This window comes from Eublepharis macularius, chromosome 4 (assembly GCF_028583425.1).
Source record: "Eublepharis macularius isolate TG4126 chromosome 4, MPM_Emac_v1.0, whole genome shotgun sequence".
In the NCBI taxonomy this organism is placed as follows: Eukaryota; Metazoa; Chordata; class Lepidosauria; order Squamata; family Eublepharidae; genus Eublepharis; species Eublepharis macularius.
Window position 1 is genome coordinate 174,117,979 of NC_072793.1, and position 17,567 is coordinate 174,135,545.

Consider the following 17,567-nt stretch of genomic DNA (forward strand, 5'->3'; position numbering starts at 1 on the left):
TTCATTGTGATTGTTCACAGCGTCTTCTTCCAACACCCTATCAATCTTTCATGGTAAAAGAAATCTTATTTCCCATCAAAGTTCTCTCCACACTCTAAGTATTAAAATTCTTTCTCTCCTGAAAATATTCTTTAATGGAATTCAAGGCTGTGGCTTCACTTGCAGTTCTTTCCACATTGCAAGCATTTAAATGGTTCCTCCTTTGATGTGTAGTTAGGGTGAATCTTCGAGTGAAGTTTTTTCCACACTCCAGACATTTGTGTGGCTTCTCCCCTGTGTGGATTCTTTGATGTGACCTGAGGCTTGAGTGCTGACTGAAGCTCTTCCCACACTCCAGGCATTTATATGGTTTCTCCTCTCTGTGAATTCTTTGATGATTATTAAGGGATCCTTTCTGACAGAAGTGTTTTCCGCACTCCAGGCATTTTTTATGGTTTCTCCCCTGTGTGAATTCTTTGGTGGGAATTACAACTTCCACTCTCAGCAAAGCTTTTCCCACACTCCAGGCATTTATATGGTTTCTCCCCTGTGTGAACTCTTTGGTGGGAAGCTAGATTACCTTTCCTCCCGAAGGCTTTCCCACACTCCAGGCATTTATATGGTTTCTCCCCTGTGTGGATTATTTGATGTAAGGCTTGATTTCATCATGAAGCCCTTTCCACACTCAGTGCAAACATGGGGCTTCTCACCTCTATGTGTTCTTTGATGGGTAATAAGAGCATCTGGGTTTAGATCACATCTGAGGCTTTCCCCACCCACAGTGTTCTTCCTCTTTTGCCATCCTTTGTTTATTCTCTTTGGGTTTTGGATTTCATGAAAGTCACAGTCCTGGTTAGCAGTGGATTTATTCTCTTTCTTCTCTTTTCCTTCAGTTTCCCCGCACTGCTCTTTCTCTTTTTGATATTTAGTTCTGTCCAATGACAGCCCTTGTCGCTCTTTCTGATTGTGACTCTCCCAGCTGACATCTATTAGAATAAAGACAGGAAAGGGAGAAAGAGAGTCTGAAATCTGGGAGGAGCACTGATCAACTGCTGTTTTGAATAACGGAACAGACTTAAAGGGTAGAAAGCTTCTGCCACTGTTAAATTGGCTTTACTGACTGTCCTTAACTGACAGCTAGTGTAGAAAAATAGGGCTTGGCTCAGCCACTGGTGGAAGCATCAAGCCAGCCAGTCAGATAAATATACCCACACAGCCCCACACATAAAAGTGGAGAACCCACAAAGAAATGTGGCAGTCATTTCATCTCCCCCACACTATTTCTTCTTTCTGTCCTCCTGGCAGCTCCTGTATCCTCTCCTCTTTTACTGCTTCCTTCTCTCCTTCCCACTCACTAATAAACCTTTCTTTTATCTGCCCTTTCCCAGTCTTTAGCTTTATTTATTTGTTTATTTCGTTTATATCTCACATTTCCCCCAATGAAGAGCTAAAGCAGTTTACATTATTCGCATTGTCGTTATGTAATCATCACAACAATATTGTGATGCAGACTAGGCTGAGGAAAAGTGCTTGGCCCAAGGTCACCCAGAAAGTTTGACCTGCGTCTTCCAGATCCTAGACAGACACTCTTAACCACTACTCCACCTGACTGTCAGCTTCCCCTCCCTCCCTGTCTCCAGGAAAAGTCTGGACAAGTTGTAGAATTATGCCATAGCAAGTTGCTCAGGTGCGTTGTGTGGTAGATATTGGGCCCAAGTAAGTCACACAAGTTGTGCAGAGGCTGCTGCTAGGTTCAGGCAAGTTGTGAATCATCAAGTTGTAGCCACTGAGACTGCTGGGTGAGTTGTGAAAATTATATGGTGGCAAGTTGCCCAGTGGTTGCTGCTGGGCCTGCCCCCAATGAGTCCTTCCTCCAGGGCATAAGGGACAGAAGGAGGGGTGTACCAGGAGGTCAAAATGCTGACACTATTGTTGCGGTTGCCTAGCAATCCCCAGAATGGCCACCAAGATATCAGAGGGCATTCATTTCTTAAAGTTACACTGCTACTACCACAGGAGTATTTAATCTCCTTTTTTAGACTTCAGGTTTTTCTGCACATCTGGGGATTTTCTCACCTTTGTAGAGAGACCTGTCTTGTCATGGCTCTGATCTCTGGATATATGTATTCACAGATGGGGCCATGAGAAGGGACAGGGACTGTAGACTATTTTACTCGGAACAGTTTGTTGATGTAGGTATCCTCCTACTGGGTAGTTTGTGTGTCATTAAAGATATGTTTAATTACTTGTGCTTTGTAAAAGAATCTGACTACAGAGCTAAATTTCCCCTCAGGTGATCAGGAGAGGGCTACCATCTGATCTCTCATATTCTACAAATTGGCTGCAAGTCACTTGATCCTGAAATGCACCCAAAGAGGGTGTGAACAACCAAACAGCCCTTCAATTAACCAGCTGACTGGTCGCCGCTGGCTAACAGGAAGTTTAGGCCATACCATCAGAGCCAGCCCTAGCCTAGGAAATCAGCGTAGCTTTCCAGTGGAATTAGGAGTTTGAGTCTGGGCCTGCTGGATTATTTTGTTCAAACGTGCAGTGACTGTGTGTTTTTTCTCTCCAGAGTGGGAGAAAAGCAAGATATAAAATATTTCCATAAAGAAAACGGGTCCTGGTACGAGATAATCATTTGTTCCACGACTGAGATACAGCAAAGCTGTTCTCACACTTTTACAATCTTCCTTTCATCGTTTATCTGATTTGTATCTTGTGTTTGTTGGAGGTGGATCCCCAAAGTAGCTTATTTGTATTTATTTTATTAATTTACTACATTTATAGTCCTTCTAGCTCACAGAGACTCCAATGGCACAATCCTATGAAGAGTTACTTCAGTCTAAGCCCATTGATTTCAATGGGCTCAGATTGGAGTAACTCTTCATAGGATTGCACTGAAAGTGGATTACATGGTGTAAGCTGATATCCTCTTTGTGTAGAATGCTTATGGTGTATCATGTTTAGCTTCATACTGTGTAATCAGCCTTGAATATCATAGTGAGAAAGACAGGCTGTAAGTAAAGCAGATAAATAAACACATACATCTGACTAACATTTTGTAACTTAAATCCGGTGGCATACTTTGCATATAGAATGCCCCACTTCAATCCTCGAAAATGCCGAAAACCTGGATTGGCCCTCTTCATGGCAATAAGTCATACTGAGTTTCCAGAGGCAGGTCTTGGACTCTGCATAAGTCAGCTTCACGCACTGACAGTATGTTTCGGAATGGCCCTGGCCTACAATCCGATTGAAGAATGCAGCACTGCAGGAATTGTGCGGAAAGAAACTTCCACTTTGTCCACAGGGTTTGAGAGCCCTGCTTGCCACGCCAGATGCCCTCAAACTCAGTTCTGGTGAATAATCAAAAGTGAAAAGTGTGCGGGGGCGGGGGGGGGGAGGCACAGAATCATGGGAAGACTGCAGATCCTTTTGGTCATGTGACTCTTTTGAGAAAGAAAGCGCCTTACCTAGAAAAGCCACATTTCGATAGTTCTCCTCCATGACTTCCCTGTGCAGGGCCCTTTGGTCCGGATCCAGCAGTGCCCAGTCCTCCTCGGAGAAATACACAGCCACCTCCTCGAAGGAAATCAGCCCCTGAAAGGAAGAGGACACATTTTGTCCCCACAGATAACCTACTGGTTGTTCCCTTTCCAAGCGTAATGATAAATTAAGGTGAGGAAATGCTCTTTCATGCCCCAGTAGATGCACAAGGGTGAGGGGAGAAACTCTGTCCTTCTTGCTGTGGGTCCCTCCTTTACCTGTTCTAGATGCCCAGAAGTGGTTTTCTCTTTATGGTGAAGAAAAGGCGACCTTGGACAGATCGCTGATGTGGTTCCGTCGCCTGGGTTGAACACAAAAGCAGATCTTTCAACCTGTTATGTTTAAATATTTTAGATTTTATTTCCTTATGTGCAAAAAGAAATCTCCCCATGTCATCTCTCATACATAACTCATCCACATGGTGTCTACATATCAGAAGAGGCAGAGGAAAAGGGGAGATTGTTGTAAGCCTCTTTGGGACTTAATGGGGAGAAAAATGGAGCATAAGTGAAATAAATAGCAAAATAATGTCCTTTCAAACACTCACAGACACACATTTGTTTCTATGTGCTTCAGTTGGTTTGGGGAAAATAACACCTCAGAGTAATAGGCTATAAATGGAGTGAGCAGGTTTGAAGTCTGTCCACAAATATGGAAAACCAAACAATGACCCAGAGACTGGAAACACTTAGTCAACATTCCAATTCCCAAAAAAGGGGATGCCAAAGAGTGCAGCAACTACTGGACTATTGCACTAATTTCCCATGCAAGCAAAGTGATGCTCAAAATTCTACGGCAAATGCTCGTACCATAGATGGAATGATAAACGCCACATATTCAAGCTGGATTCAGAAAAGGCACTAGAGATCACATTGCATATTTACAATGGCTAATGGAACATACCAGGGGATTTCAGAAGAAAATCAGCCTGTGTTTTATAGACGACAGCAAAGCTTTTAGCGTGGAGGCAGTCAAAACATTCCTTTGCTTGGAAATTTCGTTTATATCTCACATTATCACAGGTAACAGATTCCCTTTACAGAGGCGTGGTCTGGGGGAGCCCAGTGACGCCTGGTGTGGGCTTTCGGGGACCACAGTTCTCTTTGTCAGATGCAGCTGGCAGGGAGAGCTGTGGTCATCGAAGGCTTATACTACATAGGAATTGGATACTTTCACTGCTACAAACTAATACGGCAAACTGACTGCACACCAAAAGGAGATGTTTACATTTCCAAGCAAAGGAATGTTTTGACTGCCTCCACGCTAATTGCATTCTGTCTCCTTGTGATATATGTCCCCTTCTTTTTCCCCTCTCTCCCCTCCTCTTCTGTATTTGACCAGTCCGGATCATGCATCTGACGAAGAGAATTTGATTCTCGAAAGCTTATGCTACAATAAAATTGGTTAGTCTTAAAGGTGCTACTGGACTCTTTTTGATTTTGCTACTACAGACTAACACGGCTAACTCCTCTGGAGCAAAGCTTTTGACTGTGTAGATCATGAAAAGCTATGGAGAGTGTTAAAAGAAATGGGAGTTCCACAATATCTGATTGTTTTGATATTCAATCTGTACGCTGGACAATGCCTTGACCTGGATAGCCCAGGTGAGCCTGATCTTGTCAGATCTCAGAAGCTAAGCAGGGTCGGCCTTGGTTAGTAATTGGATGGGAGACCTCCAAGGACGACCAGGGTTGCAGAGGCAGGCAACGGCAAGCCACCTCTGTTAATCTCTTGCCATGAAAACCCCACCAGGGGTTGCCGTAAGTCAACTCTGACCTGAGGGGTCTCTCCACCACCACCACCACCACCACCACCACCACTCTGGACAAAAGACCACTGTCAGGACAGAATATAGGGAAACAGAATGGTTTCCAATTGGCAAGGGTGTCAGACAAGGATGCATATCCTTGTCTGTTCAAACTCTATGCAGAGCATATCATAAGGAAAGCTGGATTAGATCGAGAAGAAGGTGGAGTGAAAATTGGTGGAAGGAAGATTAACCATTTGAGATATGCAGATGACACCACATTACTGGCAGAAAATAGTGAAGACTTGAAACAACTACTGATGAAGGTTAAAGGAGAAAGCGTTAAAGCAGGATTACAACTGAACATCAAGAAGACAAAAGTAATGACTACTGAGGAATGATGCAATTTTAAAGTTGCCAGTGAGGAAATTGAAGCTGACAGGAAGAAAATTGATTCATTTGAAATGTGATGCTAGAGGAGAGTTTTGCAGATACCACGGACAGCCAAAAAGACAAATAAGTGGGTACTAGATCAAATCAAGTCTGAATTCTCCCTAGAAGCTAAAATGACAAGATTGAGGCTATTGTAGTTTGGTCACATCATGAGAAGACAAGTTTCTCTGGAAAAGTCAATAATGCTAGGAAAAGTGGAAGACTGTAGAAAAAGAGGAAGACACAAAATGAGATGACTTGATTCACTAAAAGAAGCCACTTCTTCCAGTTAGCAAGATCTGAGCAAGTATGCTAATGATAGGATGTTTTGGAGGTCTTTCATTCATAATCACCATACGTTGGAGGCGACTTGACGGCACATAACACAGACACAGAGGTTTGAGGGAAAGAGGACGGAGAGGGGTAAAAGATTGGGGTGATGTGGGCATGGGGGACAGTCCTGAGAAGAACGTTCTCTCCAACATACTTGTGCATATATCAATATAACAGAGGAACAGAAGAGCAACCAATAAACTTTAGGCCCTCTAGAAGGGGGGAAACCAAGTGAAATGTTCCACATTCCTCTATACCCATTGCTTTGGCTCCACAGTCATCCTCGTGCCCGATCTGCTTTGACAGCCATCTAGTGCCCTTCTCTGCCTCAGGGAAATCACTGGCCTCGTCCAACGTCCCTGGCACCTGAAACAGAAGTGGGGATCCGTGGCATGGATTAGAAAAAGGATGTGTTGCAAGAGGAGGACACAGCGCTGTCTCTTTCCTCAGGTTTCAGAGGGGGATAAACCAAAGAGTTAGAAAGATAGAGAGGTCAGGGCACTCTGTTCACTGTTTGCTGCTTACTGCTCGGACTGTCCTTTGATATGTAGATTGCTATTCTCAGGATTTCTTCCTCCTGACTTCCTCCCTCTCACTTCTTCTCTTCCTGGCTTTGTTCCAGGCACAATCTCTCTCCTTCTCCTCCCTCCATCTTGGTAGCATGGATGCAGGCCTTGTCCTGGCATCCATGTCCGTCCTTAGACTAGATAGGTAGTTAGGATCTGTCTCTCCGCCTTTCCTATCAGAGTATGGAGTTCCTACAATAAAGAACTCTTATTTCTTTTCTAAATATAAAGCAAGTGTATGATTTATTGTTTTCTCTCCTGCACACACACCAGCCATCAGAACGAGCTCACAACCGCCTATAATCACACTCCCTATGCCAAACAATTGACTCTTTTAACGGACTAAACATGGAAACTTTTAATTAGGTTCCTTGGGCCTACATAACAATTTATTTATCAGAATGGGCCACCAAAGGCCTTTGGAAACATCTAGCCAGTGTCCCTCAGGGGTTGCAGTGCTGGACTAGGATTGAGTGGTTCCAGAGGGACAACCTTGTTGGCCTATCATAACAAAGTCCAGTGGCACCTTAATGAATGTTTATTCCAATATGAGCTTTCAGGAGACAGAGACCTCCATTCAAACACCCCCTCTTCCACAGACGCTTGCTGGTCTAATCTACCTCACAGGGCTGTTATGAGAATGAAATGAGGTTGCAAGACAATTTAGGTCCCCATTAGCAGAGAAAGGTGATGTATAAATACCTAAAAGGGACAAGGCATGGCACGTTTTAGGATGAAACCCTCTCACCTGCTGGTCCTGCCTTTTCTTTGCTGCCTGGCTCAGGAGGAAGCCTTCGGCCAGGGCCACCGCCTGGGAGCTGCTCTCTGGCTCGCATTCCCTGACCCAGCTCTCCACCTCCGGGGGCAGGACAGCCAGGAACTGCTCCAGGAGCACCAGGTCCAGCATCTGCTTCTTGCTGTGCCTTTCTGGCTTCAGCCACTGGTGGCAAAGGTGGTGGAGGCGGCTGCACGTCTCTCGGGGCCCCTCAGTCTCCTGGTAGTGGAACTGCCTAAAATGCTGCCCTGGTCCAGCTGAATTGGTGGTTTCCTCACTCAGATATTTCTGCACGGTTCTTCTTCTCCAGCGTTCCAAACTCCTCCCAGCCTTGATGGCACGAGGGCTTTTTCCTGACTGAGCATCAACTGAGTCTTGCTGTTCCATCTTGGATCAGAGGCAGTGCAAACGGTAACAATGAGCTAATTGCATGTTCGGTTGATCTCTTTCGCAAGGCCGACATTGCCCCATATGGCAAGGTTCCAATTTCCTGCCAAAGTTTAAGCAAGAGGTTGTTCTGTGTCTACATGATTGAGGCAGGAAAATATTTTACTAGCAAAAGAGGTCAAATCCTATTAATGCTGGAGCTTCCCTCTCTTGGAAAGGTGGATGACTGCCAAGGTCCAGGGAGAATTGTTTAGGAGGGCATTTTTTACAAAAGTAATAGGGCTATACTATAATGGAATGCTTCAGGCAGGTGCTTAAATAATGGGAAATGGACTATACCACTATGTGTAATATGTGTTATCTGTTTGCTGAATGTCTTATCCCTGCTCCTAATCTTTTGTCTTTCTATTTATCGGACACCCTTTTCTGCATTGTCTAACATTTCATGTCTAATACTTACACTTTGTTTCTGGTTTTGGTAATCTGAGTCCTTTTACATTGCTTGTTAGACAGCTCATCCCTTCAATTGCATTGACTTACATTGTAATCTTAGTGAGAAAGATCGACTATAAATAAAGAAAACAGAACAAAAGAATTGCCCCATATGGCAATTCGAACCCAGGTCTCCCTGATCCAACGGACTGGAAGGAAGGTTGCAAAACCCTCCTTGCAGGGGGCTCCCAGACACTTCATCCTTTGTGTTGGTCAGAACCTCCCAAGCTTCTCTCTGTCATGCAGTCCCCCTCCCTCAAAAGCTGCCTCTGCTTCCCTTTTTTATTCAGCTCCTAAATCTCTCCTCCCCGCACCCGCTGCTACTTTCTCAGGGAAACAATGACCACACGCTTGAAACATGGTGAAATCTTGTAGAATTGAAGCTGTCTTTGCAGAGGGGAGAAGAAATGGTCTCTGATGGGGATAGGGTTGGGAAATTCCTGGAGATGTGGGGGCGGAGTCTAGGGAAGGTTTGGGAGGGCAGGGACCTCAGTGGGGTATAATGCTATAGAGCCCACCCTCCAGAGCTGCCCTGTCCTCCGGGAGAACTGACCTCTGTAGCCTGGAGATGCATTGTAATATTGTGAGATCTCCAGGGCTCACCTGAAGGGTGGCACCCTAAATGGGGGGGGGGGTCTCATGAAGGAACCCCAGATGGAGCAGATGTATTATGACCCTCCCTCCACTGGCTGTGGTGCATTTAATGGGGGGTGCTCTCTTCTCACACTCATCCCCAGCAAGATCTGCCTGCTTTTGTCTGAGCTCTCTCAAACAGGAGGAGTCCCTACTCTTTCCCTGCTTTGAGGCCTGACCCAAAGCATCTTTACACTGCAGCCCTGACTCCATACTCAATCATTGGGAATAATTTTCAAAAATTACTGCATCTGATCTTCAGACTTGTCTACAGGGATCAGTTCCCCTGGAGAAAACCACATCTCTGGAGGGTGGAGCTCTATGGCATTCTCTCCCACTTAGGACACGCCCCCCTCTCCAGGAATTTCCCTATTCTGGATTGGCAAACATATTTCTCCTCCTCCCGAGAGGCAGAAATCTGGCAGTTGCATCTTTCTCTGGTTTGAAGAGGTCGTGCTTTGACTGCCCTGTTGAACTTCTGCCTGCTGTGCAAAACTGAGAACCATGGGTCTCCTGCTGGAATAAATCAATAGCATCCCCTCCTATCAACTCTGCTTGGTCATGCAAGCAAAAAGTAACATGTTGATCATCACCACCAAAGTGGATTGCAAGTTCCCTGGAGAGGTGGCAGAGACATTTTCCAAACAGATAAAACAATTAATCCTTCAGAGTCCTTTTCTCACCCTTGCGATCTCACAAGTAACTCTCAACAGTTACTTGCTTCCATTATTTGATACTCAGCACAGCAGCACACTGCCTCTGAATATGGAAGTTCTATTTTTTTTCTCATGGTTCGAAACATTTATCAACGTATTTTGTTGCAGTGAAGCCCATATAATAATAACAACAACCAATTTATATTTATATATTAACAACAACAAGTGCACTTACATACCTCTCTTCTAGGTAGATTACTGACCCACTCAGAGTGGTGAACAAGCTCTGCGTTATTATCCCCACAATACAGCTGGGGAACTGGGGCTGAGAAGAGTGACTTACCCATGCAGAGCTCATGGCAGTAGAGGGATCTGAACCAGCAGAATGCCGATTCACAGCCCAACCATTTAACCACTCTTCTGTAAATTGCCTTTCCCTTTGTTCTGAACCTGCACTGATTAATTTCAGTGGGCAATCCTGAGTGAGAATCTTATGAAAAGGGGAGAAGGAGCCTCTCTATTTGCTTTTCCCATCCCTTAAATTAATTTTATAAACCTCTAATGGGTTCCCCTTTTATCATTTTTCCCCCTAAGCTAAAAAGCTCCTAAATACTTCCTTACCCCAGGATAATTTTGGCTGGCACTTCCAACACTGATTCAAGCTCTCTGAAATCCTTTTTGAGATCCATTTCCTGTGGGTAGCCATGTTGATCTATAGTAGATGAGCAAAATTCTTGCCCAGTAACACCTTAAAGACCTACAAGATTTCCAGCACATGAGCTTTTGAGAATCAAGGCTCCTTTCGTCAGACACAAGAAGCGGAAAAGGGTAGGATTTATTATAATCCAGGCAGAGGGTGAGAGGGGAGTTGCAGATTAGATTGTCAAGAAGCTAGCGATAACACATGCTGTAATTATCTTGATAGAGAAAGGGTGCAAAGTGAGAAAATAAGCACCTGTAGTCTGAGAAAAATCTAATGTCCCAATATGTAAGTCGATGAGATTGATAGGAAGCAACATCTTATAAGCAATGTGATATGACTAAGATTGCAGAAATCCAAAACAACCATAAAATATTAGACATGCTTCTGAATGAGATACCATGCAGAAGAATGATATTTTATGGGAACAGAATTGGCACTGCGATTTGTTGCAGGTTTATGTCTAGTCCCTCTGTTTAGTGCGGTGGTACATTCTTGTAGTACAGCAGAGCAGGAGGTAGTTTGGGAAGGGGGTAGAAAAGAGGTATTGAGGCTGCAATCTTAAAAACACTGTCCTGGGAGTAAGCCCCATTCACTGAAATGGGATTTATTTCTGAGTAGACCTGTTTTCAGGGGTGTGCAAGGAAAAAACTTTCGGCTTTCTTGTTTCGGGATTACCCGAAACAAGATTCTCTACCGTTAAAGCCGAAAGCCGAAACAAGAATCTCTTTCGGGATTCGGGATTCGGGATTCTTTCGGCATTCTTTCGGCATTCTTTCGGGTTTTTTTTTTGGGAAAATGCCTCCGTCTTTCAGGACGCCTGGAGGAGGCATTTTCCCACCTAATAAGTCCAAAATTGGTGGGGACCTTCCTCTAACCCTTCTCTAACAACCACCCAAGTTTCAGACAGATTGGACTTTGGGGGGCCATGTTATGGCCCCCCAAAGCAGGTCCCCCCATCCTCCCATAAGAAAGCAAAGGAGCAGCATATTGTTAGCATGCTGCTGCTGATCTTTCTTCATTATTTCCTATGGGGAAAAAATGAAGAGGCAGGCTTCCTTTGCCAGGGGTGGCATTTTGCATGCAAAATGCCCCCCAGCCCTCAGGGGCCCTTCTCCCACCCCTCCTCCCACCCCCCACCAAGGCTCAGCCTGCTCCCACTTGGGGGGGCCATTTCATGGCCTCCCCAAGTAGGTGCTCTAATCTCTACCACTGACAGCTGGGGGAGGCTTGTGTTGCCAGGGGTGGCATTTTGCATGCAAAATGCCCCCCAGCCCTCTGGGGCCCTTCTCCCACCCTTCCTCCCACCCCCCACCAAGGCTCAGACTGCTCCCACTTGGGGGGGCCATTTCATGGCCTCCCCAAGTAGGTCCTCTCAGCCCCTAAAGTCCACCCCTTACAGCCCCACACAAACCCAATTCCCCCCCAGCTGCCACACACAGACCCAAATCCCCACATTAGCCCCTCACAGACCCAAATCCACCCCCACCTGCCCTACACCCATAACCCCAGGAACAGGCTGGCAAAGGCCAGCCTTCTCCCTTTGTTCCCTATGCTGGGAACTTCTAAACTCTCTTTCCCTGGGCAATTCTGCACAGCCCAGGGGTGCCACAATGGTGGGCACACTTCTGAGTGCCAGCTGGTCCCTGTGAAAGAGCACCTGAACCACTGACACCCTCCCTCAAATCCCCCCACCACCTACAGAGATGGCTGGCCAGCCAGCCCCATTGTTCCCTATGATGGGAACCAACTGCACAACAAAGAATAAAACAAGAACAACACAAAATAAAGTTTTAAAAAAATTATATTCTCCCTTCCAAAGTACAAGTAGGCAAAGCATTATGACACATTACACCAGCAGTCCCCCACACAGAAAAATTAAAACAAAACTCACTTAACATCAGAGAATCACAAAGCATGATTCCTGTCAAAAACACTTTATTTCTTGAACAGCTTTAGGTTACACAGCAGGGGGGAACACCAAAGGGCATGGCAGCACTATCTTACACAAAAATAACACAACTCACTTAACATCAGAGAATCACAAAAACACAATTCCTGGCAAAACACTTTATTTCTTGAACAGCTTTAGGTTACACAGCAGGGGGGAACACCAAAGGGCATGGCAGCACTATCTTACACAAAAATAACACAACTCACTTAACATCAGAGAATCAAAAAAACACAATTCCTGGCAAAAACACTTTATTTCTTGAACAGCTTTAGGTTACACAGTAGGAGGGCACAACAGGGCATGATAGCAATGTACTGCAAAAAATAATACAACCCACTTCACCGTTTTTGACAGCAATTGTGTTTGTGTGATTCTCTGATGTGAAGTGAGTTGTGTTATTTTTGTGTAGTACACTGCTTTCCTGCTCTGTGGTGCCTTCCTAAAGCAGTTACAGAAATAAAGTGCTTTTGACAGCAATTTTTTGGGGTGATTCTTTAATGTGAAGCGAGTTGTGTTATTTTTGTGTAAGATAGTGCTGCCATGCCCTTTGGTGTTCCCCCCTGCTGTGTAACCTAAAGCTGTTCAAGAAATAAAGTGTTTTTGACAGGAATCATGCTTTGTGATTCTCTGATGTTAAGTGAGTTTTGTTTTAATTTTTCTGTGTGGGGGACTGCTGGTGTAATGTGTCATAATGCTTTGCCTACTTGTACTTTGGAAGGGAGAATATAATTTTTTTAAAACTTTATTTTGTGTTGTTCTTGTTTTATTCTTTGTTGTGCAGTTGGTTCCCATCATAGGGAACAATGGGGCTGGCTGGCCAGCCATCTCTGTAGGTGGTGGGGGGATTTGAGGGAGGGTGTCAGTGGTTCAGGTGCTCTTTCACAGGGACCAGCTGGCACTCAGAAGTGTGCCCACCATTGTGGCACCCCTGGGCTGTGCAGAATTGCCCAGGGAAAGAGAGTTTAGAAGTTCCCAGCATAGGGAACAAAGGGAGAAGGCTGGCCTTTGCCAGCCTGTTCCTGGGGTTATGGGTGTAGGGCAGGTGGGGGTGGATTTGGGTCTGTGAGGGGCTAATGTGGGGATTTGGGTCTGTGTGTGGCAGCTGGGGGGGAATTGGGTTTGTGTGGGGCTGTAAGGGGTGGACTTTAGGGGCTGAGAGGACCTACTTGGGGAGGCCATGAAATGGCCCCCCCAAGTGGGAGCAGTCTGAGCCTTGGTGGGGGGTGGGAGGAAGGGTGGGAGAAGGGCCCCAGAGGGCTGGGGGGCATTTTGCATGCAAAATGCCACCCCTGGCAACACAAGCCTCCCCCAGCTGTCAGTGGTAGAGATGAGAGCAGAGCACCTACTTGGGGAGGCCATGAAATGGCCCCCCCAAGTGGGAGCAGGCTGAGCCTTGGTGGGGGGTGGGAGGAGGGGTGGGAGAAGGGCCCCAGAGGGTTGGGGGGCATTTTGCATGCAAAATGCCACCCCTGGCAACACAAGCCTCCCCCAGCTGTCAGTGGTAGAGATTAGAGCACCTACTTGGGGAGGCCATGAAATGGCCCCCCCAAGTGGGAGCAGGCTGAGCCTTGGTGGGGGGTGGGAGGAGGGGTGGGAGAAGGGCCCCTGAGGGCTGGGGGGCATTTTGCATGCAAAATGCCACCCCTGGCAAAGGAAGCCTGCCTCTTCATTTTTTCCCCATAGGAAATAATGAAGAAAGATCAGCAGCAGCATGCTAACAATATGCTGCTCCTTTGCTTTCTTATGGGAGGATGGGGGGACCTGCTTTGGGGGGCCATAACATGGCCCCCCAAAGTCCAATCTGTCTGAAACTTGGGTGGTTGTTAGAGAAGGGTTAGAGGAAGGTCCCCACCAATTTTGGGCTTATTCGGTGGGAAAATGCCTCCTCCAGACGTCCGGGAAGACGGAGGCATTTTCCCATAGAAAAGCCGAAAGAAAGCCGAAAGAATCCCGAAACGTTTCGGCTTTTTTCTTTCGGCTACCCGAAACGTTTCGGCATTCCCCGAAACGTTTCGGCATTCCCCGAAAGAAGCCGAAACACTTTTGTTTCGGCATTCTTTCGGCATTCTGAATGCCGAAACGCACTATGTCATGCAATTTCTTCTTAAAACTTGTTACTGAAATCACAAAAGAGAACACAACACACAGTTTGTTATTCCAATAGGTTACAGATAAAGGCCACTCTGATAAGAAATAGTAGTCCAAATTTGCAGAAAGTCCATGTAGTATGTTGCTTTTATTGAAGTAGCCAAATGCCCAACAACGTAGAAGCATGCCTTTTCTACTTAAATGATCATAAACTTTAGCTACAGAAAAGAGATTCCTTGCAACCTCAAAGTTATTTTCCCCAACAATATTTTCCAAATAGTCTTAAGATATAGAAAGGTCTTACTAACACTTGTAATTAATATACTAGAATGGACCATTGCCAAAACATTTTTTCACCCTCTTCATTTCAGTCCTTCAAAATTTGTAACAAGCTATTCCTGTTGAGTTATTACTTCACTATAGACACTGGTGAAATGATATGGAGCATCTGATAAGTCATCTTTTCCTCCAAACAGTTTCAGGTCTGTAGCAGAAAAGCAAGATTCAGGTCCAGTGGGACCTTAAAGACCAATTAGATTTCCAGGGGATGAGCTTTTGAGTGTCAAAACTCCCTTCATCAGATCTGATGAATCACAGCAGAGAACACAATGCACAAAATTTGTCATTCCCACAGATCTGAAGAAGGGAGTTTTGACTCTCAAAAGTTGGTCTTTTGAATATCTAGTTGGTCTTTAAGTTCCTACTGGACCTGACTCTTGCTTTCCAAAGGCAACAGAGAAATCCTAGGCAGAGTTACCCCGCTTTAAGCCCATTAAGTTCAATGAGCTTTGAATGGAATAACTCTGCATAAGATTTCTCAGTGACTGTTCACAGCTTCTTCTTCCAATAACCTGGGATCAATCTTTCATGATAAAAGATATCTTATTTCCCATCAAAGTTCTCTCCACACTCTGAGTATTAAAATTCTCTCTCTCCTGAAAATATTCTTTAATGGTATTCAAGGCTGTGGCTTCACTTACATTACAGGTATTTAAGTGGTTTCTTCTTTGATGGGAAGTTAGGCTTGTTCTCCTAGTGAAGGTCTTTCCACACTTCAGGCATTTATGCGGCTTCTCCCCTGTGTGTATTCTTTGATGTGACCTGAGGCCTGAGCTCTGATTGAAGCTCTTCCCACACTCCAGGCATTTGTACGGTTTCTCCCCTGTGTGGATTCTTTGGTGTGCAGTTAGATTTGTTTTCTTGTGGAAGCTTTTCCCACACTCAGAGCAGTGAAATGGCTTCTCCCCTGTGTGTATTTTTTGATGGGAAGCAAGGCAGTCGTTACGAATAAAGCTTTTCCCACAGTCTAAACATTTAAATGGTTTTTCCCCTTTGTGGATTCTTTGATGGCATGTCAGGTGAGAGTTCTGGTTGAAACTTTTTCCGCACTCCAGGCAAATATAGGGTTTCTCCCCTGTGTGGATTCTCTGATGGTTAATAAGGCTTGACTTTACCGTGAAGCCCTTCCCACACTCAGAGCAAACATGGGGCTTCTCACCTCTGTGTCTTCTTTGATGGGAAATAAGACATTCATTCCAACTGAAACACTTTCCACAGTCAGAGCAAACATAAGGTTTCTCTCCTGTGTGGATTCTTTGATGGCTTATTAGACTTGACTTCATCATGAAGCACTTCCCACACTCTGAGCAAGAATGGGGTTTCTCTCCTGTGTGGATTTTTTATGGTTAATGAGGCTGGACTTGAGCATAAAGCTCTTTCCACATTCAGAGCAAACATAGGGTTTCTCCCCCGTGTGCATTCTTTGATGGTTCATTAAATTCAACTTTGCCATGAAGCCCTTCCCGCACTCTGGACAACTATAGGGTTTCTCTCCTGTATGCACCCTTTGATTAATAATTAAACTGATCTTCTGACAGAAACTTCTCACAGCTGGAGCATTTAAATGGCTTCTCACTCATGTGTGTATGTTGGTGTGAAATAAGGTGATGGATCCAGCTGAAGCTCTTTTCACACTGCAAGCATTTGTGTAGTTTCTTACCAGTGTGTGTTTTTTGATGGGAAGTAAGGTTAGAACTCTGACTGAAGCTTTTCCCACATTCCAAGCATGCATACGGCTTCTCCCCTGTGTGGATTCTTTGATGGGAAGTGAGGTCAGTGCTCTGATTGAAACTCTTTCCACGCTCCAGGCATCTGTATGGTTTCTCCCCAGTATGAGTTCTTCTATGAGAAATAAGTTTGTGATGCCATGTGAAGCTTTTTTCACAAACCATGCATTTAAATGGCTTCTCCCCTGTGTGGATTCTTTGATGAGACATGAGGTTTTGGCTCCATGCAAATCTCTTTCCACATTGCAAACATTTAAATGGCCTCTCCCCTGTGTGGATTCTTTGATGGGAAATAAGGCTAGAGCTCTGGCCAAATCTCTTTCTACACTGCAAGCATTTGTATGGTTTCTCCCCTGTGTGGCTTCTTTGGTGCCTCATTAGATTTGACCTCTGGTGGTAGCTTTTCCCACACAGTGAGCATTTATGTTTCTTTTCCTGGATGTAGATCCTTTGATGGGAAGTAAGCACTGTGCTCCTACTGAATCCCTTTCCAGGCACCAAGCATTCATTTGGTTTTTCTTCTGCCCCTCTTATTCTATGGACATCTGGGTTTAGATCACATCTGAGGCTTTCCCCACCCATAGTGTTCTTCCTCTTTTGCCATCCTTTGTTTATTCTCTTTGGGTTTTGGATTTCAGGAAAGTAACCAGCCTGGTTAGCAGTGGGTTTATTCTCTCTCTTCTCTTTTCCTTCAGTTTCCCCCCACTGCTCTTTCTCTTTTTGATATTTAGTTCTGTCCAATGACAGCCCTTGTCGCTCTTTCTGATTGTGGCTCTCCCAGTTGACATCTATTAGAATAAAGACAGGAAAGGGAGAGAGTCTGAAATCTGGGGGGAGCCCAAAATTGTACACAGGACTCCAAGTGAGGTCTAACCAGTGTAGTGTAAAGCAATACCATCACTTCACGTTATTCGGACACTTTACTTCTGTGGATACAGCATAAAATCGCATATGCCTTTTTAGCAACATCCTCACACTGCTGACTCATGTTCAATGTATGATTTAACAAGACCCCTAGATCCTTTTCACCTGTACTACTGTCAAGACAGGTCTCTTTCATCCTATTATTATGCATTTCAGCTTTTCTACATAAGTGCAGACCTTCACATTTGACGTTCATTTTGTTAGTTTTAGCCCAGTTTTCCAGCCTGTTAGGATCACCTTGAATCTTGAGTCTGTCTTCTACTTTGTTTTCACCCCCTCCCAATTT

At 45.0% G+C, this 17,567-nt stretch overlaps 1 protein-coding gene across 1 annotated transcript; it reads right to left on the minus strand.

Moving 5' to 3' along the window:
- Nucleotides 1-428: 428 nt before the first annotated feature.
- LOC129327868 (zinc finger protein 501-like) lies at nt 429-16,939 on the minus strand. The gene is given in 4 exon segments (XM_054976620.1): nt 429-618; nt 15,294-15,966; nt 15,969-16,158; nt 16,520-16,939. Coding segments are annotated over 4 exon segments (1,473 nt in total).
- Between the last annotated feature and the right edge of the window lie 628 nt (nt 16,940-17,567).